This window comes from Protomyces lactucae-debilis, assembly GCF_002105105.1.
Source record: "Protomyces lactucae-debilis strain 12-1054 chromosome Unknown BCR37scaffold_7, whole genome shotgun sequence".
Lineage (NCBI taxonomy): Eukaryota > Fungi > Ascomycota > Taphrinomycetes > Taphrinales > Protomycetaceae > Protomyces > Protomyces lactucae-debilis.
In genome coordinates, this window is record NW_024467999.1 from 118,472 (window position 1) to 145,167 (window position 26,696).

Sequence of the window (26,696 nt, forward strand, 5' to 3'; positions counted from 1 at the left end):
GTCTTGTCTGCTGCATTCCTCGGTGCTGATTTGTCCTTGTCTTGATACTGAAATGCTACATTGCTCAGCTCTGTAGCCCATCGGCGAGCCCAGATTTGGGCACCACGCTATTGAAAGTACCTGCGCTACAGCAGCAGCTTGCTCTCAAGCGACTGCATGGGTATCAGATACTGCGCGGTCTCCACCTCTGCGATTGTGAGAGCACAAACCATGGAGGGCCCATGATTGGGCTTCAGTCTGTTGTCCTTGCCTGATTTGTCCTTTCAGACAGAGCTGTCAGTGTTTCATCAATTAAAACGTGTCTCCTTTCGCATCTACCACTTTCCTGCAATGCACTGCTGCGATCTTGGTCAAGACTCACCGACCACTTTCAGCATGGCACTCATGGCAGACAGTCTCTTCTATCAGCGTATGCATCCCATGAAACGTTTCAGATGGGCTTTCCCAATGAAACGGCGGCCAAGGAAGCCAGAGAAGCCAGACGCACAAGCGTGGGCCAAGGGCGAGACAAGGACACCAGCATCCAAGCCTCGGCCCATCTTCGTAAGTCATCTGAGGCGCCTCGTTCCATTCACTCGATACATGCGTCAAGTCTGACGACGGCCAGCTCACGAGATTAGACTGTAGCTTGCAGCTGCTGGTAATTGATTCATGAAGAGCAAGCTATTACAAGACCAGTAATGCCGTAGAACAGTCTGCAGTACCCCTGCTGCTTGACACACTGCAAATGTAATCAATGAGACCCAAAGAACCCCGGCTCTTTGCGTTCCGGTATCCGATCTGTGAACCAACACTTGAAACTCGCCGCTAGCATACCGAAGTTTTCACCAATCCACCAAGCATTGAACCGCCGATGGTCCGCGCGTGTTGTCGCCATGTGTTCTTGATAGAAATGTGTCATTGTGTCGGGTGGAACTTCCCCCTTGGGTGGATACTGCGCTTTGAGTGCCTCGAGCTTGAGTGCATAGTCGCGATTGTGCAGAGTCCAGAAGCGAACCCATTCCTTTTGCGCTCGAACACGACGGGCTTCAATTTGCCGTCGCCTAGGCGATGCATCTGACGCAAGCGTATAATGTATCATCTTGATATTGCTGACCGGGTCCATGGGCGACACGCGCGCGAATGGTTGTAGCTCCGGCATGTCCTCGTGTGCAGATGCAGCCGTAGATGGATCGTATGTCGGCTGAGGACTTGTCGCGATGCAGCGTCTACATTGTGATGCAGCCCTTTGTATAAAGATAGTATGTTTTGACAGGACAGGCGAGCGCATGCATCTGAGCCAGGCCATCCTGTATGGAGTGTAGGTCTTGGTCTGAAATTGTCTTTTTGTGTCGTCGCGTAAAGCAAATCGACGCGCTCAACCAAGTCAACACACACATCTTGTCCTTCTCTGCATGATCTCCGACCAGCTGCATCATGCCAAACGAGCTATACTGCCAATGGCTCAAAGAATGGACCGAGCGCGCTCGCGAACAAGAGTCAAAGGGTGTTCATACGCTCAAAAGGGCTTATGACTCGATGCGTGCCTGTCCCTTTGAGATTGGCCATCCTTCACAGGCCATCTCGCTCAAAGGTCTAGGACCTGCGCTCTGTGCTCGTTTGGAAAAGATGCTACAGCAGTATTGCCAGCAGACTGGTACCGAGATGCCGACGAAGCCTGGACGGGCTGCACCGGTAGCTGCAGCTTCACTAGCAGGCGCATCGGTACCAAGTCCTCCCTCGACGGATGAAGAGAGTGAATTAGATCAGCGCCCAGGCGCAGCAAAGAGACATAAACGGACAAGTGGAGCAGAAAAGGCGACCAAGGCTCCGAAAGCTCCCCGAGCCGTGAAACCTTATGTCCCTGCACTTCGCAGTGGACCATACGCTATTCTTATTGCTCTTTCCGATCCAAACTCTGGGCGTAGCATGACGCAGGCTGAAATCATTCGTCTTGCAGAACCCCATTGCGATGGCTCCTTCCAGGTCGCAAGTGATGGCAAAGGCTACTACACTGCCTGGGCATCTATGAAGACATTGGTTGCGAAAGGATTTGTGGAGAAACAGGGACGCCCACAGAAGTACTCGCTCACCGATGATGGCTTTGCTATTGCTGTGCGCATCAGAAGTAGTGCTGATCCTTCTCTCAACTTGCGTTTGCCTGATGCAGAGCGCAGACTCGCTACAGCCACACAAGCACCTGCGTCCAGTGCTGCCGGTTCCACTCGACAAGTCGTTGATGCAGCTGCTTTTGACATCACACAGTCCTTTACACCTGTCATCATCCCAGCTGGCTCGTTCAAGGTCCAACTCGTAATTGACAATCGCGAAGTCATAACGCAAAAGGACCGTGATTTTATCGAGGCATCTCTGTATAAGAGTAACATTGAGCTCATTCAACGTTCTCTCAAGGTAGGCGATGCGCTATGGATAGCCAAATGCAACGATGGTCGCGAATTTGTGCTCGACCAGATTGTTGAGCGTAAGCGCATGGACGATCTCGCAGCTTCCATCAAGGACGGACGCTGGCAAGAGCAACGATTTCGCCTGGCAAAATGTGGTGCGCAGCAAGTCATCTACATCATTGAAGAATCGCATGCTGCAAATGTTGAGCTCTTTGCAGAGGCCATGACAACTGCTATTTCGACAATGCAGGTCGCAGATGGGCATTTCGTAAAGCGCGTACCATCGCTTGATGGGACCATTAATTACCTGGCTACGATGACCAAGAAGCTCAAGTCTATTTATGAGGTATTGTTGCGCTTCAACATGTGGAGACTGACATACAGGGTCAGACACTGAAGGCATTGCCGGATCACATGGTCGACAGTCGTGCGTTTGTCCAACTCTCTGAACACCTCAATAAGACTCAACCTGGCACCCGCTACTTTCTAAGCTACGACGCTTTCGATGGCTTGAATCAGAAATCAAGTAATATGCGTGTTGGTGATATCTGGATTCGTATGCTCATGTGTATTCGTGGCGTCTCTGCCGAGAAGGCGGTCGAAATCCAGGAGCACTTTCCTACTTTGTCACTCTTGCTACAGGCTTATGCAAAATGTTCTTCCCAGCAGGAACGCGAGAAGATGATGGCTGAGCAATGTGCTGGGTTTGGCAGGAAGAAGATTGGCAATGCATTGTCAAAGAATGTAGGCTTCAATGCTGCATGTGCACAGCTAATATACAGATTGCCGAGCATTTTGCTTGAGAGTGCTCCAGTGGCCAGCGGTATCTAGCCCTGGTAGATTGGCTTTGCTTGCGAAACCTCGATAACGTGGCCGTCGGGGTCTCGTATGATAAAGTGCTGTTGACCCCAGCCGCGGACCATGATCTCGGAAGGCTGCAATTCAGCGAGCAGTTGGCGGTACTGATCAATTCCGTGTTCACCATCGAGCTTGATGCGTAGTGTGACGGATGGAGCAGACGATTCTGACAAATTCTCTGGTGTGCTTTCTTGAAGCAAGATCTCGGGCGATCCTTTTGAAGATGAGAGGGACAGGATGCAATGTGTAGCGCTACCAGTCTGAATCTGGAAGCCAAGCTTGAGGTAGAATACTCTAGAGGCTGCAAGGTTCTTGACTTGCAAGACGGGTGTGATACTCAGCAAGCTCATGACCAGGACCCGGTGGCAGGTGAAGTGGGTCAAAGTTGTCGTCGCAGTACGCATACAGATGCCCTCGCTTATCTAATTCGCATTCTCGCACTTCGCGTTTTTGTGGCTTGACGAGATAAACTTGTACCCACCGACTATCAAAGACCGCGCTTAGGTGGAACACTGCAATTACAACTGCGCATGCTTAAGCTCCTATTCTAGCTGCTGCTCGATGCTACAGAAGACCACTCGCTTGCTCTTTGTCGTCTGAATCTCTACTTCACCATGACTGTTGCCCAGCTCCATCCATTGGACCCATTGACATGCGATGAAATCGCAGCAACGAGCAAGCTCCTCCGCAAGGCCTTTAGCAACAGCAAGATTCGTTTTCAGCAGATTGAATTCAGCGAGCCAGCAAAAGCAGAGTTGATACCCTATCTCGATGCAGAGCGACTGGGCCAGTCTCTACCTGCTGCGCCAGCGAGGCGTATGAAGTCGTACTTGTGGGTGTACAAGTCTGACCGTGACGTTGATCTCCACAAGCTGCTCGTCAATTTGACGTCCGGCCAGATTGAGAAGGACGAGATCTTGCCCGAGAGCGTTCAAGCGCCTATCCATGCAGAGGAAATGATTGAGATGGAGCAGGTCTGCTTGGCTAATCCGGCAATCCTCAAGGAGATTGAGCGACTGCAATTGCCAAAAGGATATAAGGTGGCGACTGACCCTTGGATGTATGGGACACAGGATGATACCAACAACAGACGTCGTTTCCAATGCTATATGTATGTCACGTTGGATGTGCCAGACGAGGCAGACGAGGCAAACGAGTCGAATCACTATGCACGACCTCTTGACTTTTCCCCGGTCTTTGATGGGCATACGCACGAATTGGTGGAAATCATACGCTTGCCACTTGGTCTGGACCATACAACAAGCACAGGCAAAGACCCTTGGGAGGCTGTATCTGGATGCGAATATCATGCTGATCTGACTGGTGTACCTCATCGCACAGATCTAAAGCCGCTACTCGTCAAGCAACCTTCTGGTGTCTCCTTTCAAGTCGATGGTCACCTAGTCCATTGGCAGAAATGGCAATTCCGTGTGGCCATCACCTTGCGCGAGGGTCTCGTACTGCACAATGTCAGCTACGATGGTCGGCAGGTTCTCTATCGCGCAGCAGTCAATGAGATGACTGTGCCGTACGGTGATCCGCGTGCACCTTATCATCGCAAACAAGCGTTCGACTTTGGCGATGTTGGCATGGGTCTGACTGCCAATAAGCTCGGTCTAGGGTGTGACTGTCTCGGCACCGTCCACTACTTTTCTGGCTTTGTGTCGAATGGAGAGGGCCAGGCTGTTGAAATGCCGAATGTCATTTGCATGCATGAAGTTGATGATGGTATCCTTTGGAAGCACACCAACTACAGAAATGAACGTGCCAAGGTGGTCAGGAACCGCAAGCTTGTCATCCAAATGGTTGCGACAGTTGGTAACTATGAATACATCTTCGCTTGGGAGTTGGATCTGGCTGGTGCTATACATATGGAAATGCGAGCGACTGGTATCCTGTCAACAATGCCAATCAAGAAAGACCTCATCAATGGTACGACCGAAGAAGGTCGTGCGAACGCAAAGAAGCTGGGCTTTGGCACTGTAGTTTCTGAGGGCACCATGGCAGCGAATCATCAGCACTTGTTCAACGTTCGCATCGACCCGGCAGTTGATGGACATCGTAACATCATCGTCAAGGACGAATCTGTCGCGATGCCTTTGGATGAAGAGAATCCCTGGGGCGTTGGCTACATCAATAAACGCGAAACACTTTCTCGCCCATGCTTCCAAGACTTGGACATCAGTAAGGCACGCACATTCATTGTCCAGAACCCGACAAAGTTCAATAAGATCAGCGGCAAGCCTGTTGGCTACAAGTTGCACGCTCATGCTTCACAAATGATGTTGATGCACCCAAACTCCTATTCCTTCAAGCGTGCATACTTCGCACAGCATCCAATTTGCATCACAAAGTACAGAGATGGCGAGTTGTATGCTGCTGGAGAGTTCACCAACCAGTCAATTGCGGATACAGGGTTGTTTGAATGGACAAAGCGAGATGAAGAGCTAGACACGGAACTGGGTGATGATGTGGTCTTGTGGCATACCTTTTCCTTATCACACTCGCCAAGACCTGAGGACTTTCCTGTCATGCCAGCAGAGGTGATCAAGATGTCATTGAAGCCAACATCTTTCTTTGATCAGAATCCCGCGAATGACTGTGTACCGTCGTCGCAATCAATCAATCAGAGTGTCTTGGCTGGTCTTACGAATGGCTGTTGTTGAGTCTGACGACGACTGATGTACTATATCAAATTTCAGGTGACGGAGAGTATGGGTCTCGTTTCATTGAGAAGCTTTGCAAGTAGAAATACTTGGATATGACTATGAGTCATTGCTGTACTCAGATGTAGTTATTGTGAGCTAGCCCTTCATTTGCCTTTGCGATACTTTTTGTCGCAGTGACTTTCAGGTTGCCAGCATATTCGCCTCTGCGCAACACCATTAGGATTCTTTTCCACTTTGAGGCCCTGGTAAAGCCTGTCTGAAATCCTGCTAATTGAGCAATAGTTGTCCAGCTGGCCTGAAATAGTGCTCTCGCTTAATATAACTTCGAATGTACATGCACAGCTGTCAGTGTTGACCACAGCAACAACGTTCAAGCAAGCAGGATCTTCCTTCTGACACGATGTCAAAGAGCCCCGTTCCGCCGCCTGGAGAAATGACATCTCAAAGTTTGACTGACATTGAAGTTTGCATGCATTTGCATCGTAGCTGGCGCCCGTAGCTTTGGCCAAATTCTTCTTGATCGTGATTTGTGTTGCGTAGTTGTATCCATGTCTGATTGAGGCGCCGCAAGGATCGATATTTGCTGCAGCCACAGCACCGAAAGCAGTGAGGAACACCATCATGCTCAAGCTATTCTGCTGAAGCATCGTTAATTGGTCTCCGTAGTTCCGCGAGAAGCGAACGGGTTGTAGAGGTTGCGATTGTGAACCGATGTGTCGAGACAACTTGAAGCAGTCCGGGGGAAGACAACCTTTATATCATGTCCCGCAGGGTGCTGCAGCCTTCAGGAGCTTGAGTCTCAAATTAGGCTCCCGGATCTACAGTAGACGCAAAAGCATGATTGTCAGTGGCAGTGATTCACTCAGTGCACACGATGGGCACGTTGCGTGATAATCAGGGGTACAGATGCATGTGTTTTCCATGCTGTTATCGCATGAAAATTCTGCCGCAATTTGCTTTAGCCCAGCGCTCGCGTAAGATGGCAAATGACCCAAAGGGTCTCAGACTCAGCGCGTATAAGCGAATGTACTAAAGTTGCATGTCCGCTTGTTGTGCTTAAACCGCGAGTCGGTATCTTTGCTAAGTATTTGTGCTCTGGTCAGCGATGATTGTTCGTGCTGTCTGGACTCCTGATATCAAAGGATGCGATTGATCAGAGCTCGCTTTTACGACCTGCCTCACACGAAGTACAACCAGGCCGACTTCCAGGGGCTTATACGAGACTAAAGAGCACATGAGGCGCAATGCAGCTTATTATTAGACACAGTCAAGGCGGCATTGAGGGAATTTAGACTTTTTGGTCTCTGCCAGCTCATTATTATGAGCTCTATTTGAGCTAGAGCCTGTTACGGATGACTTGTGCAAGAAAAGAGTTGTGTAGACGGCAAGCATGAGTTAGGCTTCAGATGGGACATTCTGCGCCACCTCAGCCGCAAGAGAAAAAAGTTGAAGCGACCGCAAGCACGACGCATCCACACAACAACCATGAGCTCAGCGCATTCATCCTCCTCCGACAGCGAGTCTGAGGGCGAAACAGTGCAACATCCCAAAGGCACCATCGAAGTGGTCGAAGAAGATGCACCGGCAAAGACCTTTGAATCACTCGGTGTCTTGCCAGAACTATGCGAAGCGACCGCAAAAGTCGGGTATAAGCAGCCGACGCCCATTCAAGCAGAGGCCATCCCTCATGCGCTTGCGGGAAAAGATATCATTGGACTAGCGCAGACTGGATCTGGTAAAACAGCGGCGTTTGCGATTCCCATCATTCAAGCACTTTGGGAGAAACCATCACCTTTATTTGCCTGCGTCATGGCGCCTACGAGAGAATTAGCATACCAAATATCGGAACAGTTTGAAGCGCTTGGTGGGAGTCTTGGACTCAAGTCGGTGGTGATTGTGGGTGGTATGGATATGGTGTCGCAGGCCGTTGCACTTGCCAAGAAGCCTCATATTCTGGTATGCACGCCAGGTCGACTGCAAGATCACTTGGAAAACACCAAAGGCTTTTCACTACGAACAATGAAGTACCTTGTGCTGGATGAAGCAGATCGATTGCTCGACATGGATTTCGGACCCATCATTGACAAGATTCTCAAAATCATTCCACGGGAGCGACACACGTACCTCTTTTCAGCAACCATGACGAGTAAAGTGGAGAAACTACAGCGCGCCTCGCTCAGCAATCCTGTTCGTGTGGCAGTGTCAACAAAGTACTCTACAGTTGACACGTTGCTGCAATCTTACCTCTTCATTCCTTTCAAATTCAAGGATGCCTACCTCGTCTATCTCGTCAATGAGCTCGCTGGCCAAAGCACAATCATCTTTGCACGTACCTGCAACGATACACAGCGTGTTGCCTTTTTGCTACGTCACTTGGGCTTCCCAGCAGTACCGCTACACGGTCAACTCTCACAAAGCGCACGTCTCGGTGCTCTCAACAAGTTCAAGTCAGGTGCACGCAGTATCTTGATTGCGACTGATGTTGCTTCTCGCGGTCTCGATATCCCATTGGTGGATGCAGTGATCAATTTCGATATTCCAACAGACTCCAAGAGTTATATTCATCGTGTTGGTAGAACGGCTCGTGCTGGACGAGCAGGGAAGAGTATCTCGCTTGTGACGCAGTATGATCTTGAGCTATACTTGCGCATCGAAGCGGCATTGGGTACGAAGATGCCGTTGTATGATGCAGACAAGGAAGGTGTCATGATCTTGGCTGAGCGTGTTGCCGATGCACAGCGAGCGAGTGTGTCTGATATGAAGGAATTGCAAGCGCGAAAGGGAGGTAAGCGTGGGGAGGGGATTGGTCGTGCTGGTGGTCGCGGTGGATCTGCAAGTGGGAAGCGGAAACGCGATGATATGGACAGAGCTGAATGATTATATTACTAAGATTTTATGTTTCCGGAAATCGTCTCAAGTGTTTCTCATCGTGCGCAGCGCTAGAGCTCTTCTTGGTGAGGCATACTGAGACCAAAGGTTCGCAGTCATATAAAAGATGAGTCACGAGAATTGGGCTTTTCTCGATTCTAGCCACTTCTCCTTGACCCTGTGGTGTATAACCGGGCGGAGCTACAAGGGCCAGGTGGGCGAAGGAAGGACTATGACTCTTCGAAACCGTCGCGGTATCACGAAGCGTCCCGTAGTTCCGAGATACCAGGATAACTAATGCAGCGCACAACCAAGTCGCAGAAGGTGAGTTATGCACACGCATAAAAGTGCACAATTCAATACTTTTTATTTTCTATGCTTCCAAATGGAAGGAAACAGCGACTGTTGAAGATGCCGAATGAGTTGTTCTATGATCTAGATGACGAGGTCTAGATCGGTCGCTGTGGTTGTGCACAGAAGAATAGCCGCGAGATGTAACCAGGGGTTTTAGGTGATTAGGCATCTGAAACCAGGATCTGTCAATACGTAACACGACCTATTGAGGCCCTGCTGAGTGTGACTTGGTAATGGGTGCACCCTTATTCTGAGCGATTAGTGGAGATTTGAAACAGATGATACACTTACAACGATCTTGTTGCAGCATTTGTCTGTCGAAGGGTCGCAACCGGGTACTGGTTCCCTGTTTCGGCACGGGTCTCCCTTGGGCATACTGGCCGCGGGATTCAACTCGTTGGGCTGCTTGACTGACACGGCCAAGCCATTAGCGACGTACGCAAGCAAGAGTACTGTGCTGGCAAATTGAAACTGCATGGCTGATGCAGTGCTTTGGATCATTGCTCGCAGCGGGCCTTTATACATTCCCAGTACTCAGGGGCACCGCATTTATTCACATTTGCGAGCATGTTTACCAAACAAAAATAACCTCCCCTGGTCAAGTCAGTGAACGGCAAACATCACCTTGTAGGTCTTGTCCGCATAACATATTTGTTCTCCATTCTCGTCGTCTCGTCTTGACAGCAAACTTCGAGGTATTTCACACGGAGAATGGAAAACAAACATCTGCTGCCGACAGCAAACTTTGAGGTGTTCTATACGAAGAATGGAAAACAAACATTTGCTGAGGCCAGCAAAGTCTGAGGTACTCTATCCGGAAAAGGGAAAACAAGCATCTATTGCGGACAGCAAACCTTGAGGTACTCTCTACGGAAAATGAAAACAAACATCTGCTGCGGACCGTAGACTCCATGAGCCTGAATATTGCGTCTTTGCTGGCTCCTTAATAAAGGAAACGCAATCATGGGTGCTCGACTTTTACACGCTCGGGCTCATAGCAGCAATCGATGGCAGGATGTCAAAGACCGATGTATGGCCAGTGAAGGGAGATGTGCTGGGATATTAGGGGCTGTTCCAGTCAGAGGCTTGGGGCACACTGACCTCGTGCGCTGGCACCTATTTTTTGATTGCCCTTGTTGCAGGAGATGTATGGCGTATTGAGCCTGGTCTGGATGCAATGTATGTCTTGCTGAGCCTTGCCTCTGTAATTGCACTGGCTGGTGCCTGATATCCTAGGCCTGATATCGGAGGTACCAGACTCTATAATGTGGGAGTGGGTGCAGAAGCTGGACAAAGGAAGTAGCAGGCTTGCTAGGCGTCCGTATAGACAGCTGAGAAATGACTAGATTCTCATACACTGAAGCCTTGTGCAATGGAAGGCTACTACAGGCGCAACAAGTGCTAGTCATCGAAGAAGATCATTTGCCGCAACGCGATAGCAATAGCGCAACGATGAAGCCGTTCAAGGCGCTGCAAAAGGGTGCATTCGCTGGTTCATTTGATCTGTATCCAATGCGATAGAAAGATCACAGGTTTCCAAGCATACTTGGCAGACACCCACCCACCGCCGTCAAAGCCGACCGAAATTTGTTGCATCTGCATGTCGCTCAATCACATTGCTCCTGGTCAGAGACGCTCCTTACCATGCTGGTCATTTACACAGCGCTAAGCCTAGATATGCATGTTACAAACATGCACTTATATTGTCAGGCGAGCTTTGCAGTGTGGGCCCTTGAAGCGATCTTGCTCAGCTTGTTCTGCTTGCCGTTGTTGCTCCACAGCCTGCTTGATGTCATCTGGCAACACATCAAGCACGTCCTGCTCGACATCTAGAAGGTGCACGGAAGCACCTGTGATGGAAGGACGTATAATCATGCGTTCCTCAACCACAACATGTCCATAGCGCGTCTTCTCTGCTTCTTCAGCAGGTGCTTCTTCCCAATGAAATCCTGCCGGCTGTGTGGATGCAGGATAAAACATGGCATTCGCATGGGGCTCATACACACCCCGCCAAGTAGTCGCTCGAACGCCCACCAAGTCTGCATTATAGCGTGATGCAGCTTGTGCATGTTCAAGAATCCAATTACTCTCATTGATGGCAGCTGTGCGTTGTTTACGCGTCACCATACCATTCTCACGAGTTCCGTAGCGAGAGGGAACAGGCGCTTGATGATAGACTGAGGAAGCGCCGTGCCACGCGACGTATTGGTTACGGTTGTACTCGATTCCTGGTGGTGGCAAACGGTCTTCCGGGTCGGCGAGTTCACCTTCTTTGTAGCCATGCTTCCTGTACTCAGCAACCCAGTAGTCGTCAATGATACGGCGACCACCAATGACGATGCGTGCGCCAAATTCACGAAAGACTGAACGTGCTGTGCAGACACCGATTTGTCGGGAACGATAAGAAGCTGGGATGAGAGCACGTTGGTAGAGGTCTTCCTTTTCTTGCTCATCGAGTTGAATCTTGTGGAGTGTCTTGTGGCGAATGAAGAAGAGGTAAGAGTCGCGGTAACCATTGCAACGCGCAGGCTCAGTCGAGAGCATGTACAGTCGTTGTCCACGACCTTGAATGGTAAAGGTACGTACACGGTACTCGCGACCATCAAAGAGATGTCCATTCTCATCCACCTTTTGTTCTCCATCGACATCATGATGGGAGAGGACTGTTTCGTCATTTTGTACATCCAGCGGATACTGCAATGCATCTGGCGGTACAACATTGGGACTGATGCGGTCTGATTTCTTCACAGTCGGTGGACGTCCGCGTTTGTTTTTCTTCAATAGCGGCGTCCCCTCTCGCGTATTGCTGTCTGCAGTGGGCGTAGCAGGTGCCGTTTCGTCTTCATTACCACTCAGGTCATCAAGCACACGCTTCTGAGCACCTACAGCGCGTCGACGAAGCGATGGTGGCGGTGCGATACCATCTGCGGAAATATCTTCCTCTGCAGGTACTTCCTCTTCGTCTTCCTCATCACCTTCCTCGTCCTCGTCGTCTTCTGCAGCTTCGGCTTCGGCTGCTGCAGCGGCGGCTGCTTCTTCCTCTTCTTCAAGAGCGGCAGCAGCGTCATCTATGCCTGTTCCGCGTTGTGAATTTTCCTGAATATCTGCCATGGGGCTGTCCAGCGGAGTCTCATCCATCCTGGCAGTCGAGTCTCTTTGCTTATCCTTGTGTAGCTTGGTCTTGTTGTGCTGCAGTCGCGCTTCACTCTGGGAATTCTCACGGACATCGAACAGCACTCGAGTAACTCTGTCAGAAGCTCAGTGCATTAACTAACCATCCGTCCATAAGCTCGACTCTGCTCAATTGACCTGCTGGACGCTCGCTATGACGGGCGCGCAAAGCGTTGCTGCAGCTCACATGCCTACACCTGCCTCAGCTCCTGCGTATCAAGCATGCGCGCCATCCTCACCACAACGCGTACACTGTCCTAGCTGTCATAAAGAGCAGACGACCTCAGTACACATCCAGCGTCGCAAGAATCTGGCCTCTCGCGCCCGATCCCTTGTGAGTACAGTGTCTGCTGCGCAAGACAGTAAAGTCGAACACTCCTGCTCGCTATGTAACGCACTCCTGGCGTCTGTCAAGGGTGATGATGTGCCTGCTGTGGTGGCTGCTCTGCCAAGCTATGCGGATGCTATGGTCTTTTATGATAAGCGGAAGAATGTCATACAAATTGGTTCAGCGAGTCTCTTGTCAACTCCTGAGTCTGGCAGGACTGGACCTTGAGTATTGTGGCACTGTCAGTGAGGATTGAAATCCTTCCAGGCCAATGACTGGCACCTATATCAGGTTGAGCCTTGTAACTAGCGCTTCATGAATGCAGAAGTGCTCAACTGGAGGCACAGACTGATCAACGGCTGTCATCACAGAATATAATTACAAAATTGGTGGCGAAAACGAGCGTGTCTCACATGTTGACATTGCAGTGGCATAGTCCCAGTTGACGGTTGATGGTCGAAGCAATGGGCAAGAGACCCGACGCCGTCTTGAAATGCTTCTACAAGACTCTCACCCTCCGTCCATATCAGATGATGGGTCAGGTGATTCGAGCTGCTCAAGGCATGGCTCGGAAGGCCGACTCGATAGTCTGTTGAGCGAAAGCTTCATGCCAGACATGAGGCGGGAGGGAAGACTGAATAGTGTGCTGATTCAGAGTGTGTCATTATTGTCATAGCTGTTCTGTAGTGTGCCAGATGTCTCCAAGAAATGGCCTCCAACGTCACTTTTCTTTCTTTCCCGCTGACCCAAAAGTGCAGAATTGAGCACAAGCAAGCACACAGCAGCAGCACCCGACCGGCCAACAACTCACCCAATACTCACCCACGCTGCCTCATATCCAAGGGCCCCTCCGTCCGCAAGGCAGCACGAACATCCTACAGGCATACTATCCACCCGCCCTTTTGTACTTCATCTCTCTACCTCCACCAACGCGCAAACAGATCTCGCATCCGGCCATCGCAGATTAGGCTCCACTCTCTTCCTACCCACAGGGAAAAAGAGAACCTCCATCGGGTCTTCGCAAACGACTTGTAGCACTCGATCCATCACTCTCCGGCTCGTTTCAACAGATCTGGCTACCTTATCTGCTCTTCCTCGAAACTCCTCCTCCTCCGCGGCTCCTGCAGGCCAATCTCCAAATCTATAAGCGACTCCGCCGCCACCTTGCACACCGGTCTATGGGCAGATCCTCGCAATGAAGTCCTTCTTCAACTTGACCTCGTCTGGCAGCAAAGCCAGCGCAACGCAACAAACAGCCTCGGGCTCAACAACACCCACCCTCTCAACTGTTCAGGAAGGCAATATCCTCGGACAAGCCCAACAAAGTGGCTATTTTGATAAGATGTCTCAACATTCACGCGCATCTTCATCGCAGCGTAGTTCGAATGAGGATAAACGTGAACAATCTATGCGGAGCGGACAGGCGACGCCCAAGCCGAGCATGTTTGATGGCCGGTATGATTTCTCTTCATCTGTAAAGATCGGTCGATTGGCCGTGCAGATGATACACTACAACAGGTTTGCTAACACACTTTGATACAGATTGCCAGCATTGAGTGCACATCTCCAGGTCACGCCCATTAGTACACCGCGCAACACCATGTCCGAGGGCAGTAACCTCATCCCGGCCAATATCCCAGTTGGCCCGCCCAAGGGCCGACTCGTTGTGACCATCATGTCGGGTCGTGGCCTTCATGTACCACAAGCCGATGTAAGCAATTCTCTTGTTCCCTGTACAAATACTAACACTGTGAAATAGTCCACGCCCTACGTCATTTGTACGTATGAGTCAAACGAGTTCATCACGGGAGGCCCCTGGAAGGAACAACCAAAAGATAATATGCCAAGCGCCGGTCTGGCTATCCCCAAATCTCGACAATCCTCCAGCACCTCCCTCAACAATATGCAATCCGGTCGGCCTAAATTGCAAGGCGCAGCGATGCAAGAATTAGCCACCAATCCAGTTTGGATGCAAGATGGGTGTTTTGATGTACAGATTGGTGATTCAGAAGTGGATGTCTCTGTGTATGACAAGAAGTCGCAAACATTTTTGGGACATGTGCGTTTCCACCCAAACCTCGAACCAAAACAGACGACTGAGCAGTGGTACAAGCTCGAAGGTCGCAAGGAGGAAGGCGAAACGATCACGGGTGAGATTCAAATTCAAACATACCATGAAAAAGTCGAGAAGCGACATTATGGCCCAGATGATTTCGAAATTCTCAAGCTCATCGGTAAGGGCACTTTTGGTCAGGTGTATCAAGTCCGCAAGCGTGATACCAACCGCATCTACGCCATGAAGGTGTTGTCAAAGAAAGTGATTGTGCAAAAGAAGGAGGTGGCTCATACCGTTGGTGAGCGCAACATTCTCGTCCGCACAGCATTGACTGAATCGCCCTTTATTGTGGGTCTCAAATTCTCCTTCCAGACACCCAGCGATCTGTACCTCGTCACTGACTACATGTCTGGTGGCGAGCTCTTCTGGCACTTGCAAAAGGAAGGCAGTTTCCAAGAACCACGAGCAAAGTTCTACATTGCAGAGCTCATCTTGGCACTTGAACACTTGCACTCACACGATATTGTCTATCGCGACTTGAAGCCAGAAAACATCCTGCTCGATGCGAATGGTCATATTGCGCTTTGCGATTTTGGTCTCAGCAAGGCTAATTTGACGAGCAACGCAACGACCAATACGTTTTGCGGTACGACTGAGTACCTTGCTCCTGAAGTGCTGCTGGATGACTCCGGCTACACCAAGCTGGTTGACTTTTGGTCTCTTGGTGTTCTTGTCTTTGAGATGTGTTGTGGTTGGAGTCCATTCTATGCGGAAGACACACAGCAAATGTACAAGAACATCGCATTTGGCAAAGTTCGTTTCCCAAAGGACACCTTGTCGGTTGAAGGTCGTAATTTCGTCAAGGGACTTCTCAACCGTAACCCAGCGCATCGATTAGGAGCTACACGCGATGCTGCTGAACTAAGGGAACATGCCTTCTTTGCTGATATCGATTGGGAGGCACTTGTTCAAAAACGGATTGCACCGCCCTTCAAGCCTGTGTTGGCGAATGACCAGGATACCGCTAATTTTGATGAAGAATTCACGAATGCAAAGGTCGACAAGAATGGTGTGGTGAATGAGCAAGGGAACTTGTCTGCTACGCCACTCAGTCCTGGGATGCAGGCTAATTTCCAAGGATTCACCTTGTCAGTCAATCTCTTCATGAGGCACCAAGCTAACTATCTAGTGTGGATGAGAGCAGCATGTCGCGCAACTTTGGCAACAAGGGCTCACCTATTGACTCGAGCATGGTGGATGAAGATGCTATACCGAGTGACGACGATAGTATGGATGAAGACGAGACGCGGGAGAAGATGGAGGAAGACGGCGTGTTTGGCCGGATCGAATGATTGGCCTCGTTGTCCTCTTTGCCATGTCTCTGTTTTTGGATTGTCACAACATGCAAATGCCCTGCTTTCGTTTTGCGCTTGGGGAGTTGCTTTTTGCTTGTTCCATACCTCATTGCCTTCCATGTCTCTTTCTACGTATTCGAAGCTTCTTCAAATCTGCTGCAGCTGCTCGTTCAAGCTTGTCGACTCGATCACCGCCTCGTTGCCCTTTGAAGGCGCGCGACGATTCGAGATTTGACACAAAAAAACAACTCCCAAAGGTTTGACCAAAGCCGACAGACAAATCCTTTGAACGGCCTCCTCTGAGCCCATAAGATGAGCAAAGATGCCTCGGACATCCTGAGCAAGGTATCCGACTCTCTTCAAGAATCCATCCAGCCGGCGTTCGCATCACCCACCGTCTCGACAGTCAATTCGCCAATCCTCTCAAGCAGCGATCCTCAAGCGATTCCTGACCTCTCGGAGCTCTCTGAAGTCCTCTCCAAGGAGATCAAAGTCGCAGAAGAGTCTATCAATGCTGCAGAATCAGCCAAGGCAGAGGGCAATACAAAGCTGCTTGCCAAGGACTTTATAGGTGCTATTCAACTCTACACGCAAGCCATCGATCTCAACCCAACGCGAGCTGTGTATTGGGCGAATAGGGCTCAAGCGGAGATTGCCACTGAACAATTTGGCTCTGCTATTGCCGATGCGACCATGGCCGTGAGGCTCGAACCAACGTATGCGAAAGCATACTACAGACGTGCAGTCTCTTACGTGTCCATTGCAAAACACAAGGATGCCTTTCGGGATTTCAAAAAGGTGTGTGAGCTCTTACCGAACGACAAAGCAGCGCGTGTCCGCATGCAGGAATGCAACAAGCTGATTCGTCGGCTTGCTTTTGAAGAGGCGATTGAAGTGGATGACCCACCTTCAGCGGCTGAGGGTTTGGATATTGCCAATATGGCGATACCGGATGATTATGATGGTGTTGCCCTGCCAGAAGAGGGCATGTCTGCAGAATTCATCACAGACATGATGCAGCGTTTCAAGGATGGCAAGAAGATTGCGCTCAAGTACGTCTACCAGATCATTGTGGCGGTCAAGGAGATTTTGACGACAGAGGCAACAATGACGGACCATCGTCTTGCTGAAGATGAGCAACTGACGATTTGTGGCGACACGCACGGCCAATACTTTGACTTGTGTCACATTTTTGAGACGAATGGCTTTCCCAGCACAGAACACGCATACCTCTTCAACGGCGATTTCGTCGATCGTGGCAGTTGGTCAACAGAGATTGCACTTGTCTTGTACTGCTACAAGTGGCTCATGCCAAACCACATGGTCATCTCACGGGGCAATCACGAAACTCAGGATATGAATAAAGTGTATGGCTTTGAGGGTGAATGCAAAGCCAAATACAATGAACGTGTTTATCGATTGTTTTCCGAGAGTTTCTCACTGTTGCCACTTGCGTGTTTGGTGCATGGCGAGTACCTGGTGCTGCATGGTGGTCTCTTTTCAAGGGACGATGTCACATTGGATGATTTGCGCAATATCAATCGGCATCGCAAGAAGCAACCAGGGCATGAAGGTCTCATGATGGAGATGCTCTGGACAGATCCACAACCACAACCTGGTCGTGGACCTTCCAAACGTGGCGTGGGTCTGCAATTCGGTCCGGACATTACAGCGCGTTTTTGCGATAAGAATGGGTTGCGTGGTATTATTCGCTCTCATGAAGTGCGTATGGATGGGTATGAAGTTGAACATGACGGTCGTTGTATCACTGTCTTTTCTGCACCAAACTATTGTGATTCGCAGGGTAACGATGGCGCTTACATCAACGTCACCCTGAAGCCGGAAGGCGAGCGCTCAGAGAAGGAACAGCTCAGCATGGATTTCAAACGTTTCAAGGCAAGTCCGCATCCAGCAGTACGACCGATGGCGTATGCAAATTCAATGTTTTGAGTGCTTCAATCCCTTGTCTATCTTCATTTGTTGTACATTTTGTAATGGCATTAGACGAGCATTACTAGGCATCTGCAATCAAGACCGTGTCTGGATGTGCATGTGGGATCGTGTCGTCAATTTGATCTCCTGTCAATGCTGCCACCATGGCCTTGGCAATCGCTGGACTACTGCGGACCTGACAGAATGGCCCATCACCTGTCTTTGTGCGCTTCGATGTGTGTTGATCCGTGCTTTGAGCTCCTTGTTCCAATGCATCGACCGTACGCAACCAAACACCATGTTGCTGCCAGAACTCCTTCGTCTTTTCACTCAACCCGAGTTTCCAGAGATAATCAACGAGTCCGAAATGTGAAGTATCTTCAAAATGCCTGACTGTCCAGACCCCCTTGACAGGTGGTGGTTCATGACTTATGCCTTTGCCTTGGAGCAATTCAGGTAAGAGGTGCAGACAGGCTGTTTCTGAGCATGCAAACGGATGCGCTTGACTGGCCAGAGGCACCAAACAATCGCTTTGTCGCCATGCTTCTTCTTCACCTTCAAACTGCATCGCTTCAAGTCGTGCAGACGAATACTTTTCACGAGCAACGAGCCAATGACATACAACGAGCGGTGGTAAGAGTAATGGTGGATCCGTCGATGCTGTGTAGGATCGATAATACGTTTCTGCACAGCATGTTGTGCCTTCGTTGAGTTGTGCCATGGAATCAGGAAGCATGCACCAACCTGCTGAGTCTCGAGAGAGACCTTCTGCTTTGCCATTGGAGAAGTTGAGGAAAGATTGCATGAGTGATGTGGCTTGCTGTGATGGATGTCGTTTTAGAGTCGGTCGTGTTGGCGTTGCTTCTGCTTCCGCGTCTGCGTCTGCTACTGCCACGGTACCCACTGTCTGTTCTGCATCCGGTGAGTCTAGTGCTGCTTCATCTGTCTGCATCCATTGATCTCCTCCGAAATCATAGAGACCCGTTGCCACGACATTGGCAGACTTGGCGAGATGCACCCCTAAACTCAGCATATACCCAAGACTCAACGTTCTCTGCCCAGCAAGCGGTCCAGATTGTTGACCAAGCGCAGCAACGAGAGGTGTTCCTCGAAACGGTGATGAAATGGCAGCAATCGATCGTATCATCTCTGGTGTACCTGGAAGGACAGTTCCTAGCATTTGCTGAAGATGATAGATTGTGCATCCACCAAAGGAGTGGCCTGCGAAATGGAGGGGTTGGTCGGGTGACCAGTGCGGGTAGAGACCGGTTGTGTGGGTTCTACCGTACCGCGCATGACCGTGTTCCTTGGCGTGTGCTTCACCGTAATCGCATCGACCTCCTTTCAGTGCATAGTAGAGCTCAATGGCACGATCCCAAAGAGACGAGAAACTGCCACATCTTTGTTAGTCTGAGCAGGTGATGTCAATGACAATTACTTGACAACGAGAAGACGTCTGTCAGGCGTTCCTTCCGGTTTCCCTTCATTCAAGAGAGCATCAAGACCTTCAAAGATCTTGGCAGAGGTACCAGCCGCCCAACCTTCCACAAACACAAGCGGCTACCATGTTAGCGGAGAAGAATACAGAAAAGGGTGTGAGTACAATTGGCTCTAGTGGGCGACCGTCTTCATCGAGGGACGTGAGTTCTAGGGAGCGGTCCATGCCTGTAGAGACATGCGACTTTGGGTGTGTTGACATTGGCGGGGTTGGTTGTCAGTCGCGAGATGAGAGACGTCATTCACCAGATGAGATCAGATCATATCAGATCCTATGGATACATAGCAAGTGAATACTGTAACAAGCCATAGAAAGCTACTTCATACCCAGAGTCTATGATAAAATTGAAAACGCTTCTCTATCGTTCCTCCAAATCGACAATCAAGCAAGATCCCTCAAATTGGTATGGCTCGCGGTACGGGAGGCAGGACCCTCACTAGGCCCACCACTCGACGCACTCCCACTTCCTGGAAGATGCTGCTGTTGTTGTTGCTGTGGAAGCAATTGTCCAGACGGTGGACTCACCAAATCATGGATACTCACCCGTGGCACAGGCAACGTCCGATCACTCTGCTGCGTACTCTCCAAAATATCACTCAATCGCATAGCGTTGACGGGTTGTTGTTGATGATGGTGTCGACCATACTCCTTGGGTGAATTATACCCACTACCAGGCTGAAATGGGTCGACCTCGAGCGGTGCCAATGTCGGTGGTGTGCCACGAAGTGAGAGTTGTCGAATAGATGGCAGATGAATACCATGCAACGCATCTAATTCCCTTGGATGCAACCTAGGTGAATGCGCAGGCGTCACAAGCGGCGTATGATCCGGTGTGGGTGAATGATGGTGTGCCAACAATGCAGGCGAATTAGGCGCTGTACTCAGCACTGGACTACCGGGTCTTGAACGTTTAGAACGATGTCCATCATAGCGATCATCTTCCTCGTTGGAGTGCTGTCGCGACATGCTGAGATTGGGTCGATTATAGGGAAGTTGCAGACCATTGCCATACCCGCCACCAGTATGATGACCGACAGGCGATGCAAATGTAGCATGACGATACTGTGCGGGCTGATAGGTATTGTAGTGATGCTGCTGTTGTGCACTTGCATTCTGCTTGGATCGTTCTTGCTCGAGTTGTTGAGAGGCTGCAGCAGCCAAGACGTGCATTTCATCGAAATCATGCCCTGAGCTACGTCGACTCGGTCCTTGACTACCAGCCCCATGCTGCGTTGGTACAGATGCATTGTAATGCGGCGGCGAGTGGACCGGTGAAACATTTCTAGAGGACTTGCCACTCGCTGCACCGGATGCAGTGCCACTGCCTGCACCCGTTCGATTATTGCGCCGTGCATTTGGGTTTGTATGGATGCGTGCATGCCGCGTCAATTCATCCGATCGTGAAAAGCGTTTTGGACATCCAGGAAATGTACAAGCATGCGGTTTCTCACCTGTGTGTGTTCGGATATGACGCGTTTGGTGTTCGAGCCTGTGAAAGGCCTTGGTGCACATCGGGCATTTATACGGTCGTGGGAGTTCTGTTGGGGTGGCGGGTTGTGAGGTGGGCGTGGATGTGCCGTTGGTGGATGCAGGTTGCGCTGGGGACGCTGGATCGGTCATGGGTGCTGCTGTGCTGGAGAAGGGGTTTCCGAGCATGCTGTGCTTGTGTTGCAGAGGCTCTCAGGTGAGCGCGTGAAGGGAGTCGTCGCTTGTTCAGGCCGCGGGAGGATTTTCTCTTGTGAGGCGGAGAAGAGGACGGGGTGGAGCGCTGCGTAGAAGAGGGTCGCGCACACTGGGAGAGCAGGTGGAAAGAGATGTCGAGGGTGTAGGAGTGGATGCTAGAGAGTGCGCCTTGTCTGGAGCCGGGCCCTTGCTTGGACCTGGTTGTGCGCACTGATATAGGCTGGTTGGTGGTGTGCAGTCGAGATGTTTGCTGAGGGAAAGAAAGAAAGAGAGCGGAAGAGCCTGAAGTGCCATCATCACGACCCAGATCCACACATACACAACACCTCCCCTGCCTGTATTTGCCAGGTAGCATTGTAGAGATAGTAACTCCGTACGGGCCTTCTTCGAAAATAGCACCGCATTGTGATCATGCACTTCATCTGCTCAGTGCTCACTCAATTACACGGCGAGTGACAGTTTGTCTGGGCGCCAGTCATGGAGGCTAGTCAATGCATATATAGATGATACGATGCTCTTGCTGGCCATACGATAGCATGCACGGATGGCCTGCTCCATGCCAGTCATGCCTGAGGATACATGAATCATGATCCATCGCCTCCGGAAGTTGAATTGCTCCATCCCACTCATTCACAGATCCAGCAGATGGAGCATGACGCAGCGCTCATTTCGACTTGCCGAGGTTGATGCGGCCGCAGACTTGAGATGGCAGACGCTGTACATAGCAATTGCATTGCATACATCCAGCAAACATCTGATTCCTACTGCCGAGTCAACAAATCCCTCATGGAAACCAAAATCTTATGCATCGAAGCATAATTCCACTTGCCACACGTCTTGAGCAAATCACTGTAAATGTCCAACAAATAAATCGCTCCAGCAAAGCCATCAAGTCGTTTCCCACTGAACTGCCAGGGTCCACCCACCGCAATCCATTGTGCAGCAGGCGTGCCGTTCAGTGCTGCAGCATGATCAAGGCCCACGGAACCCATACCAGCCCAGTCAAGCGGTTCAGTCAGCTCAAAACCAGCTGTTTCAGTTGCTGACACGTCTTGCTTACCCGAGCCGTTCAACATCTTTGTACCGGATCCATTCGTACTGGCTGGTTGTGACGCAAATACATACAACGTCATGACCAGGGCCGCTTGAAAGACTGCAAAGCACGCATAGATACTTCGCATATCCGTTTGTTGCTTGTTTGCCAATAATTGATACACTTGTGCACTGTGCAATAAAGCGCGTCGTGCAGCAGGCGTTTGAACCCATTTCTTGGTGTAACGCGCTGCAAACGACGCTGCTTGACCACCTGACCGACCCGCTGTGATTTCAAGCAAGTCGCTATTCATCGTGAGTGACAGACAGAGGTAATGCCAAAAAACAAGACAATTCGTGCGTTGCCAGTCTTGAGGAAAGGAAGGGAGCAGTGATTGGAAGTTGTCGATAAAGGAAATCAAGTGGTGTACCATATTCCTGCCAGTTTCGTCACGAATGTACAAGTCATAGGGGACTGGCACGAATGGCTCTGTCTCGCGATGGATGGATTGGTAGTCTTGCAGCTTTTGAGCAGCATCAGCACCTCGTAGCGACAGGTAATTAAGGACTGTGTGCAGTGAGTAGTAGTTGAGGAACGTGTGCCCAACAAGCTTGTCCAAAGAATTGTGTGATGACAAGGCTGGCATGATGATGGGATGCTCCTCACCCTGAACAATTGCCCACCACACATCTGCATTCGGTGCATCAAATAGCAAATCATCGCACGGCAGGAGCATCTCGATGTTATTGACACGAATGACAGGCGCTGTGCGCAAAAACGTGCAATACGCAGAGTCTGATCGCAGCATACTGACAATGATGCGTTTCAACGACTCAACACGACCCCAGGCCTTCCACGTTGTCTCGACGCTGGAGAATTGAGAAAACAAACCAGACGTGACTTTTCGACCATAATCTGTAAAGATGCCGTGCGTTTGAGCAATACTCACCATGCAAATATACATCATTTGACAGGGCGTCAAATGGTCGCGATCAGCAAATAACGCAGCAAGCTTGAGAAAGATGAAAGCCGTTGCGAAACCTGAAATCGCATCCAGCGTAATGCCATTGAGCTTGCCTTCCAAATCACCCATAATGCGATTCTTGAGGCCATCAAAATTGCTCTGTACAAAGTGATTGCCGGATTCAGTCTGTCCAAGCCCGAAACCAACACACGCCATGGTCATTAGTAAGAGTGGATCGCACGTTGAGATGCTAAACACACCAATGTGGAAGAAGGGCGCTTCCTTTGTGAAGCGCTCAAAGTACGTATCGAGCGCCTGATCGAAATCAGAACACGTTGGAAAGCCACTGAGCAAATCACCGGTATAATCCAGCTTTGATGCAGGATCGTAAGGATTGCGACTTTCTGGAAACAAGGCGCGCATCATGCGTAATCGACATGCTTCACTCACACGAGCACGTTGACCAGGAACCAGTGGCAACTCACACGTTGGATCGCAACTGGCAAAGAGATCTTCTGTTCCACCATGCAAGACATCGTACCAACGCTTTTCTGCAATAGCCCACTTGCCATGTGAAAAGAGACGACCATAGAATCCCTGCTCGATTTTCGCATACCGAGCATCATTGATGTTGCCATTACCCTTGTTTGACGGTGGTGGAATGCCCCAATTTGCAGTAGTATTTGGCTGACTGCTGATATTGAGGAGATTCGTGACGGGATTGTTGTGTTGGTTGAGCATGAGCCAGCGATTCATGGCAGGTTCGGAAGGTTGTGTCGACACATCAAGTGAGTCGCCATTGTAGTATGGCTGTGGCACCGGTACATACATGTTTGAGCGAGGTTCAGGAATACCTGGTGCGCTCCCTCGAACAAAAGACTCTCCAGAGGGTGCGGGCCATCTGAGCTGTTGTCGTGATTGGTCAAGCGACCCTTGTAGCTGCATGACATCGTCTGCGACGCCATGATTGATGTCTGGTGGGAAATTGACATACTGGGGTTGTTGCCACGGGATACTAGCCAGGTGTGCGTAATCAAGCTGTGTCTCTCGATTATAGGGAGTTTTGTCTACCGACAAGCTGTAGGTGGAGCGAGCCGGTATATGCGGCGAGGCAGCGGCCTCATCGAGCATAGCTTGAACAGGTTGCAGTGGTGGCGGTTGCGTGCTGGATAATCGAGGATAGGTCGTCGTGGGCGGCTGCCTGGCATGATAGACGGGACTATCGATAGCAGATCGCATCGCCGGTGTCGTCGCTGTTGTCGACGTCTTGCTCTGTCCGCCAGGCTGTGAGTCGTACGGAGACGTGTAAATGGGCTCAGCCTGTACGAGTGCTTCCATCTTGACACGCTTCTTCTTATTTTGTATCATTGCACTCGACGCAGCGTTCGCTGTCATTGTCGGCGCACTCTCACTCGTTGAGTCTGCTTCTGCCTCTGCTGCGTCTTGTTCTTTGCGCGCATGCATCCTCAAGTGCCGAGCGAGCACATCACTGCGCGCATAGGCCCTATTGCATATATGACACACGAATGGTTTTTCCTTTGTATGGGATCGCTCGTGTCGTCGAAGATGTTCACTAGTGACAAGCGTTAGCCATCTGCTTCTTGCTCACTCGTCCGTCTCCCTGCAGCGCAGATACTGGATGGCCCGGTGCAAAGATGACGCCTCGAAGTGTGTGGGGGCCTTTTCTCCGGTGGGGCAGTTGGCAGCTTGTCGTCGTCGCGATGCAGACGGGTTCCTGCGCACGGAGGATGAAGGACATGAGAAAACATACGTCTTTGTGAAGATGCGATCGCAGCCGCTGCATTCCAGATGCATGCCAAGCGTCAGGCCTGTCGCAGGATGTGTGTCTGGCGTGGGCCACTTGCTTGGTCACTTTTCCCGAGGAGAATTCTGAGATTTGGCAGGAGGTCGCACAAGAGGTGAACAAGACATGTAGTAGTAGTTGGAAGTAATGTATATGCTAGCAGGATGCACCAACGGTAAAGAGACAAAGGACAGACCGCTTCTCGTGTCGTGAAAGACTCAAATGAGCATTACTCGTCTTGCACGCCAGAAGCACGCCGACGACCATGCAGTCGGCCCGGTGATCCACTGCGGCGTCCCTCTGCCTCGGACGAACCCATCGCCCTGGCGCGTGCATCCCGTCGGTTGCTGCGTCGTTCCTCCAGTAGGCTCTCTGCAGGCCTTGCACCATCGCCTACAGGTGTACCCCGTGCCAATCGAGCCACCATCTCTTCGTTGATTTGCAGACCCCAAACAAGCACGGCCACATCTTGTATGACACCTAGTGCATGTTGATTCTCGCGGGACCCAGCAGCGATATCGTCAGCAGGTACACCTTCCGTCTCGTACATCATGTGAGAAGGTCGTGGTGGTGCTGGGTACAGAGGAACCGTTGACCAAGGAACAGCAAAGAGACCCTTTGGTGGACGTGCTGGAAGTGCTGTAGATGCACGACGTAAAACAAGGATGATGCCGTCTGACGTACAGCTAATGACGGCCTCGACATCCACTGTGCCATCGTCAAACATTGAACCACCGACATCCGATGGAGTGCCTGGTTCCTCAGAACTGCCAGTTCCATTTTGACCATTGGTATGACCATTGCCATTTCCAGCCGGTGAGTAATTGGCCGACAGCATGCGTTCAGGAGAGTGCTCTGAACTGCCAGCATGAGGAGATTTCCAGGCAAAGCGCATGTAAGCCACCGAGTCATTAGTCTTGGCTAGATCAATCGCTTCAAGGACACCATCCAGACAATCTGCCTGCACGCAACTCAACAGCGATTCCCCAACAACTTGATCAGGCCTGAGACCCACCAACTCATCCAGCGCATAGGTGGCATACAAGATGGTCAAGTTTTTCGTAAATCGATTGAGGATAAAGGCAGCACGCGGTTCTTTCCTGCGATTGCTCGCGATGCTCGTAAATCGCTCCGACAAGTGCACCAGCATTTCATAACGTGGGTCACCCACGCTAGCAGAAAAAGCTTGTCGAATAATGGGCGCTGCAAGGGCTCTTCCTATTCGTCTGTGCGAATCGTGATGGTACACTGTTGTTGCAGCAACAATGACATCGTAGACGATAGAAAACACACACTCGCAGCCAATCCACTCACCTTGCTTATTGAGGACTCGTACATATGCCAAGACACTAGCGCGATCCAAGTCAACGGCGTTTTGGTGTTCATTTCGAGCAAGTGGGACTTCATTTGGATGGAAGAAATCAAACGTCGTTTTGCCAATGACTTCTTCTGGTTCGTAGCCGAGTACGTCAGTGATGCTGTCGGAGGCATAGAGAAGGCGTGCATCAGCTGCGACGCTGTGCATAGTGATGAAGGTCAATTCCATACTTGAAACGCCTGTCGCAACGCTTCTTTTAAGGGCAGGAAGGATTGAGGATGCGCCGGCAGCCCTTGAACTATATCGGCTTCCTCAGTGTATGTCAGACTGGTCAGGAGAGGGATCGCTTGAGCAGAGGAATGAGGGGTGAGTGTGCTGCGTTGTGTGGTCGCTGTGTTACAGTGTGGGACCATTTGCGGGT

The 26,696-nt window shown here is 50.6% G+C and overlaps 14 protein-coding genes across 14 annotated transcripts; 6 read left to right on the top strand and 8 right to left on the bottom strand.

The window, feature by feature from the left end:
* Positions 1-733: 733 nt before the first annotated feature.
* On the bottom strand, positions 734-1,288 carry BCR37DRAFT_386705 (uncharacterized protein; the record flags this gene model as incomplete). The annotated part of the gene is made up of 1 exon (XM_040870467.1): positions 734-1,288. One exon carries the CDS (start codon positions 1,286-1,288, stop codon positions 734-736), a length of 555 nt encoding a protein of 184 aa, XP_040725964.1.
* An 82-nt stretch (positions 1,289-1,370) lies between these two features.
* Positions 1,371-3,306, top strand: BCR37DRAFT_378632 (putative DNA repair protein Mus81). The gene is made up of 2 exons (XM_040869084.1): positions 1,371-2,730; positions 2,769-3,306. The coding sequence occupies exons 1-2, from the start codon at positions 1,417-1,419 to the stop codon at positions 3,213-3,215; spliced, it is 1,761 nt and encodes a 586-aa protein (XP_040725965.1). The 5' UTR covers positions 1,371-1,416; the 3' UTR covers positions 3,216-3,306.
* Positions 3,307-3,696: 390 nt separating this feature from the next.
* BCR37DRAFT_275616 (copper amine oxidase) lies at positions 3,697-5,981 on the top strand. Its single transcript, XM_040866784.1, has one exon. The coding sequence runs from the start codon at positions 3,857-3,859 to the stop codon at positions 5,906-5,908; it is 2,052 nt and encodes a 683-aa protein (XP_040725966.1). The 5' UTR covers positions 3,697-3,856; the 3' UTR covers positions 5,909-5,981.
* Positions 5,982-6,054: 73 nt separating this feature from the next.
* Positions 6,055-6,558, bottom strand: BCR37DRAFT_386708 (uncharacterized protein; the record flags this gene model as incomplete). Its single annotated transcript, XM_040870468.1, has 1 exon — positions 6,055-6,558. One exon carries the CDS (start codon positions 6,556-6,558, stop codon positions 6,055-6,057), a length of 504 nt encoding a protein of 167 aa, XP_040725967.1.
* An 838-nt stretch (positions 6,559-7,396) lies between these two features.
* Positions 7,397-8,788, top strand: BCR37DRAFT_346287 (ATP-dependent rRNA helicase rrp3; the record flags this gene model as incomplete). Its single annotated transcript, XM_040867678.1, has 1 exon — positions 7,397-8,788. The coding sequence occupies one exon, from the start codon at positions 7,397-7,399 to the stop codon at positions 8,786-8,788; it is 1,392 nt and encodes a 463-aa protein (XP_040725968.1).
* BCR37DRAFT_378636 (uncharacterized protein) lies at positions 8,368-9,468 on the bottom strand. The gene has a single exon (XM_040869085.1). The coding sequence runs from the start codon at positions 9,120-9,122 to the stop codon at positions 8,805-8,807; it is 318 nt and encodes a 105-aa protein (XP_040725969.1). The 5' UTR covers positions 9,123-9,468; the 3' UTR covers positions 8,368-8,804.
* BCR37DRAFT_378637 (uncharacterized protein) lies at positions 9,179-9,808 on the bottom strand. Its single transcript, XM_040869086.1, has 2 exons — positions 9,425-9,808; positions 9,179-9,383 (listed from the first exon to the last, which is right to left on the bottom strand). The coding sequence occupies exons 1-2, from the start codon at positions 9,656-9,658 to the stop codon at positions 9,336-9,338; spliced, it is 282 nt and encodes a 93-aa protein (XP_040725970.1). The 5' UTR covers positions 9,659-9,808; the 3' UTR covers positions 9,179-9,335.
* A 1,254-nt stretch (positions 9,809-11,062) lies between these two features.
* Positions 11,063-11,911, bottom strand: BCR37DRAFT_331152 (chromatin remodelling complex Rsc7/Swp82 subunit-domain-containing protein; the record flags this gene model as incomplete). Its single annotated transcript, XM_040867009.1, has 1 exon — positions 11,063-11,911. A coding segment is annotated over one exon (849 nt), but the record flags the coding sequence as incomplete, so codon positions are not given.
* Positions 11,912-13,386: 1,475 nt separating this feature from the next.
* BCR37DRAFT_378640 (kinase-like domain-containing protein) lies at positions 13,387-16,275 on the top strand. The gene is made up of 4 exons (XM_040869087.1): positions 13,387-14,087; positions 14,175-14,343; positions 14,392-15,836; positions 15,878-16,275. The coding sequence occupies exons 1-4, from the start codon at positions 13,828-13,830 to the stop codon at positions 16,038-16,040; spliced, it is 2,037 nt and encodes a 678-aa protein (XP_040725972.1). The 5' UTR covers positions 13,387-13,827; the 3' UTR covers positions 16,041-16,275.
* A 782-nt stretch (positions 16,276-17,057) lies between these two features.
* BCR37DRAFT_402374 (Metallo-dependent phosphatase-like protein) lies at positions 17,058-18,592 on the top strand (the record flags this gene model as incomplete). The annotated part of the gene is made up of 2 exons (XM_040871907.1): positions 17,058-17,847; positions 18,492-18,592. The coding sequence occupies 2 exons, from the start codon at positions 17,058-17,060 to the stop codon at positions 18,590-18,592; spliced, it is 891 nt and encodes a 296-aa protein (XP_040725973.1).
* Positions 18,593-18,777: 185 nt separating this feature from the next.
* BCR37DRAFT_378643 (uncharacterized protein) lies at positions 18,778-19,417 on the top strand. The gene has a single exon (XM_040869088.1). The coding sequence runs from the start codon at positions 18,786-18,788 to the stop codon at positions 19,395-19,397; it is 612 nt and encodes a 203-aa protein (XP_040725974.1). The 5' UTR covers positions 18,778-18,785; the 3' UTR covers positions 19,398-19,417.
* Positions 19,418-19,505: 88 nt separating this feature from the next.
* BCR37DRAFT_275925 (uncharacterized protein) lies at positions 19,506-21,404 on the bottom strand. The gene has a single exon (XM_040866788.1). It carries the CDS (start codon positions 21,127-21,129, stop codon positions 19,855-19,857), a length of 1,275 nt encoding a protein of 424 aa, XP_040725975.1. The 5' UTR covers positions 21,130-21,404; the 3' UTR covers positions 19,506-19,854.
* A 513-nt stretch (positions 21,405-21,917) lies between these two features.
* Positions 21,918-24,617, bottom strand: BCR37DRAFT_392152 (uncharacterized protein; the record flags this gene model as incomplete). Its single annotated transcript, XM_040871111.1, has 1 exon — positions 21,918-24,617. One exon carries the CDS (start codon positions 24,615-24,617, stop codon positions 21,918-21,920), a length of 2,700 nt encoding a protein of 899 aa, XP_040725976.1.
* Positions 24,618-25,010: 393 nt separating this feature from the next.
* BCR37DRAFT_378647 (uncharacterized protein) lies at positions 25,011-26,666 on the bottom strand. The gene has a single exon (XM_040869089.1). The coding sequence runs from the start codon at positions 26,501-26,503 to the stop codon at positions 25,187-25,189; it is 1,317 nt and encodes a 438-aa protein (XP_040725977.1). The 5' UTR covers positions 26,504-26,666; the 3' UTR covers positions 25,011-25,186.
* Positions 26,667-26,696: the final 30 nt, after the last annotated feature.

Excerpts from the sequence above, each read along its gene's own strand:
- BCR37DRAFT_378632 (XM_040869084.1), top strand. The coding sequence starts at position 1,417 with ATGCCAAACGAGCTATACTGCCAATGGCTCAAAGAATGGACCGAGCGC. Across the intron at positions 2,731-2,768 it reads AGCTCAAGTCTATTTATGAG|GGTCAGACACTGAAGGCATT; the intron begins GTATTGTTGCGC and ends ACTGACATACAG.
- BCR37DRAFT_275616 (XM_040866784.1), top strand. The coding sequence starts at position 3,857 with ATGACTGTTGCCCAGCTCCATCCATTGGACCCATTGACATGCGATGAA.
- BCR37DRAFT_378636 (XM_040869085.1), bottom strand. The coding sequence starts at position 9,122 with ATGCGTGTGCATAACTCACCTTCTGCGACTTGGTTGTGCGCTGCATTA.
- BCR37DRAFT_378637 (XM_040869086.1), bottom strand. The coding sequence starts at position 9,658 with ATGTATAAAGGCCCGCTGCGAGCAATGATCCAAAGCACTGCATCAGCC. Across the intron at positions 9,384-9,424 it reads AATGCTGCAACAAGATCGTT|AATAAGGGTGCACCCATTAC; the intron begins GTAAGTGTATCA and ends CTAATCGCTCAG.
- BCR37DRAFT_378640 (XM_040869087.1), top strand. The coding sequence starts at position 13,828 with ATGAAGTCCTTCTTCAACTTGACCTCGTCTGGCAGCAAAGCCAGCGCA. Across the intron at positions 14,344-14,391 it reads TTCATGTACCACAAGCCGAT|TCCACGCCCTACGTCATTTG; the intron begins GTAAGCAATTCT and ends ACTGTGAAATAG. Across the intron at positions 15,837-15,877 it reads AATTTCCAAGGATTCACCTT|TGTGGATGAGAGCAGCATGT; the intron begins GTCAGTCAATCT and ends CTAACTATCTAG.
- BCR37DRAFT_378643 (XM_040869088.1), top strand. The coding sequence starts at position 18,786 with ATGTGGCTTGCTGTGATGGATGTCGTTTTAGAGTCGGTCGTGTTGGCG.
- BCR37DRAFT_275925 (XM_040866788.1), bottom strand. The coding sequence starts at position 21,129 with ATGCTCGGAAACCCCTTCTCCAGCACAGCAGCACCCATGACCGATCCA.
- BCR37DRAFT_378647 (XM_040869089.1), bottom strand. The coding sequence starts at position 26,503 with ATGGAATTGACCTTCATCACTATGCACAGCGTCGCAGCTGATGCACGC.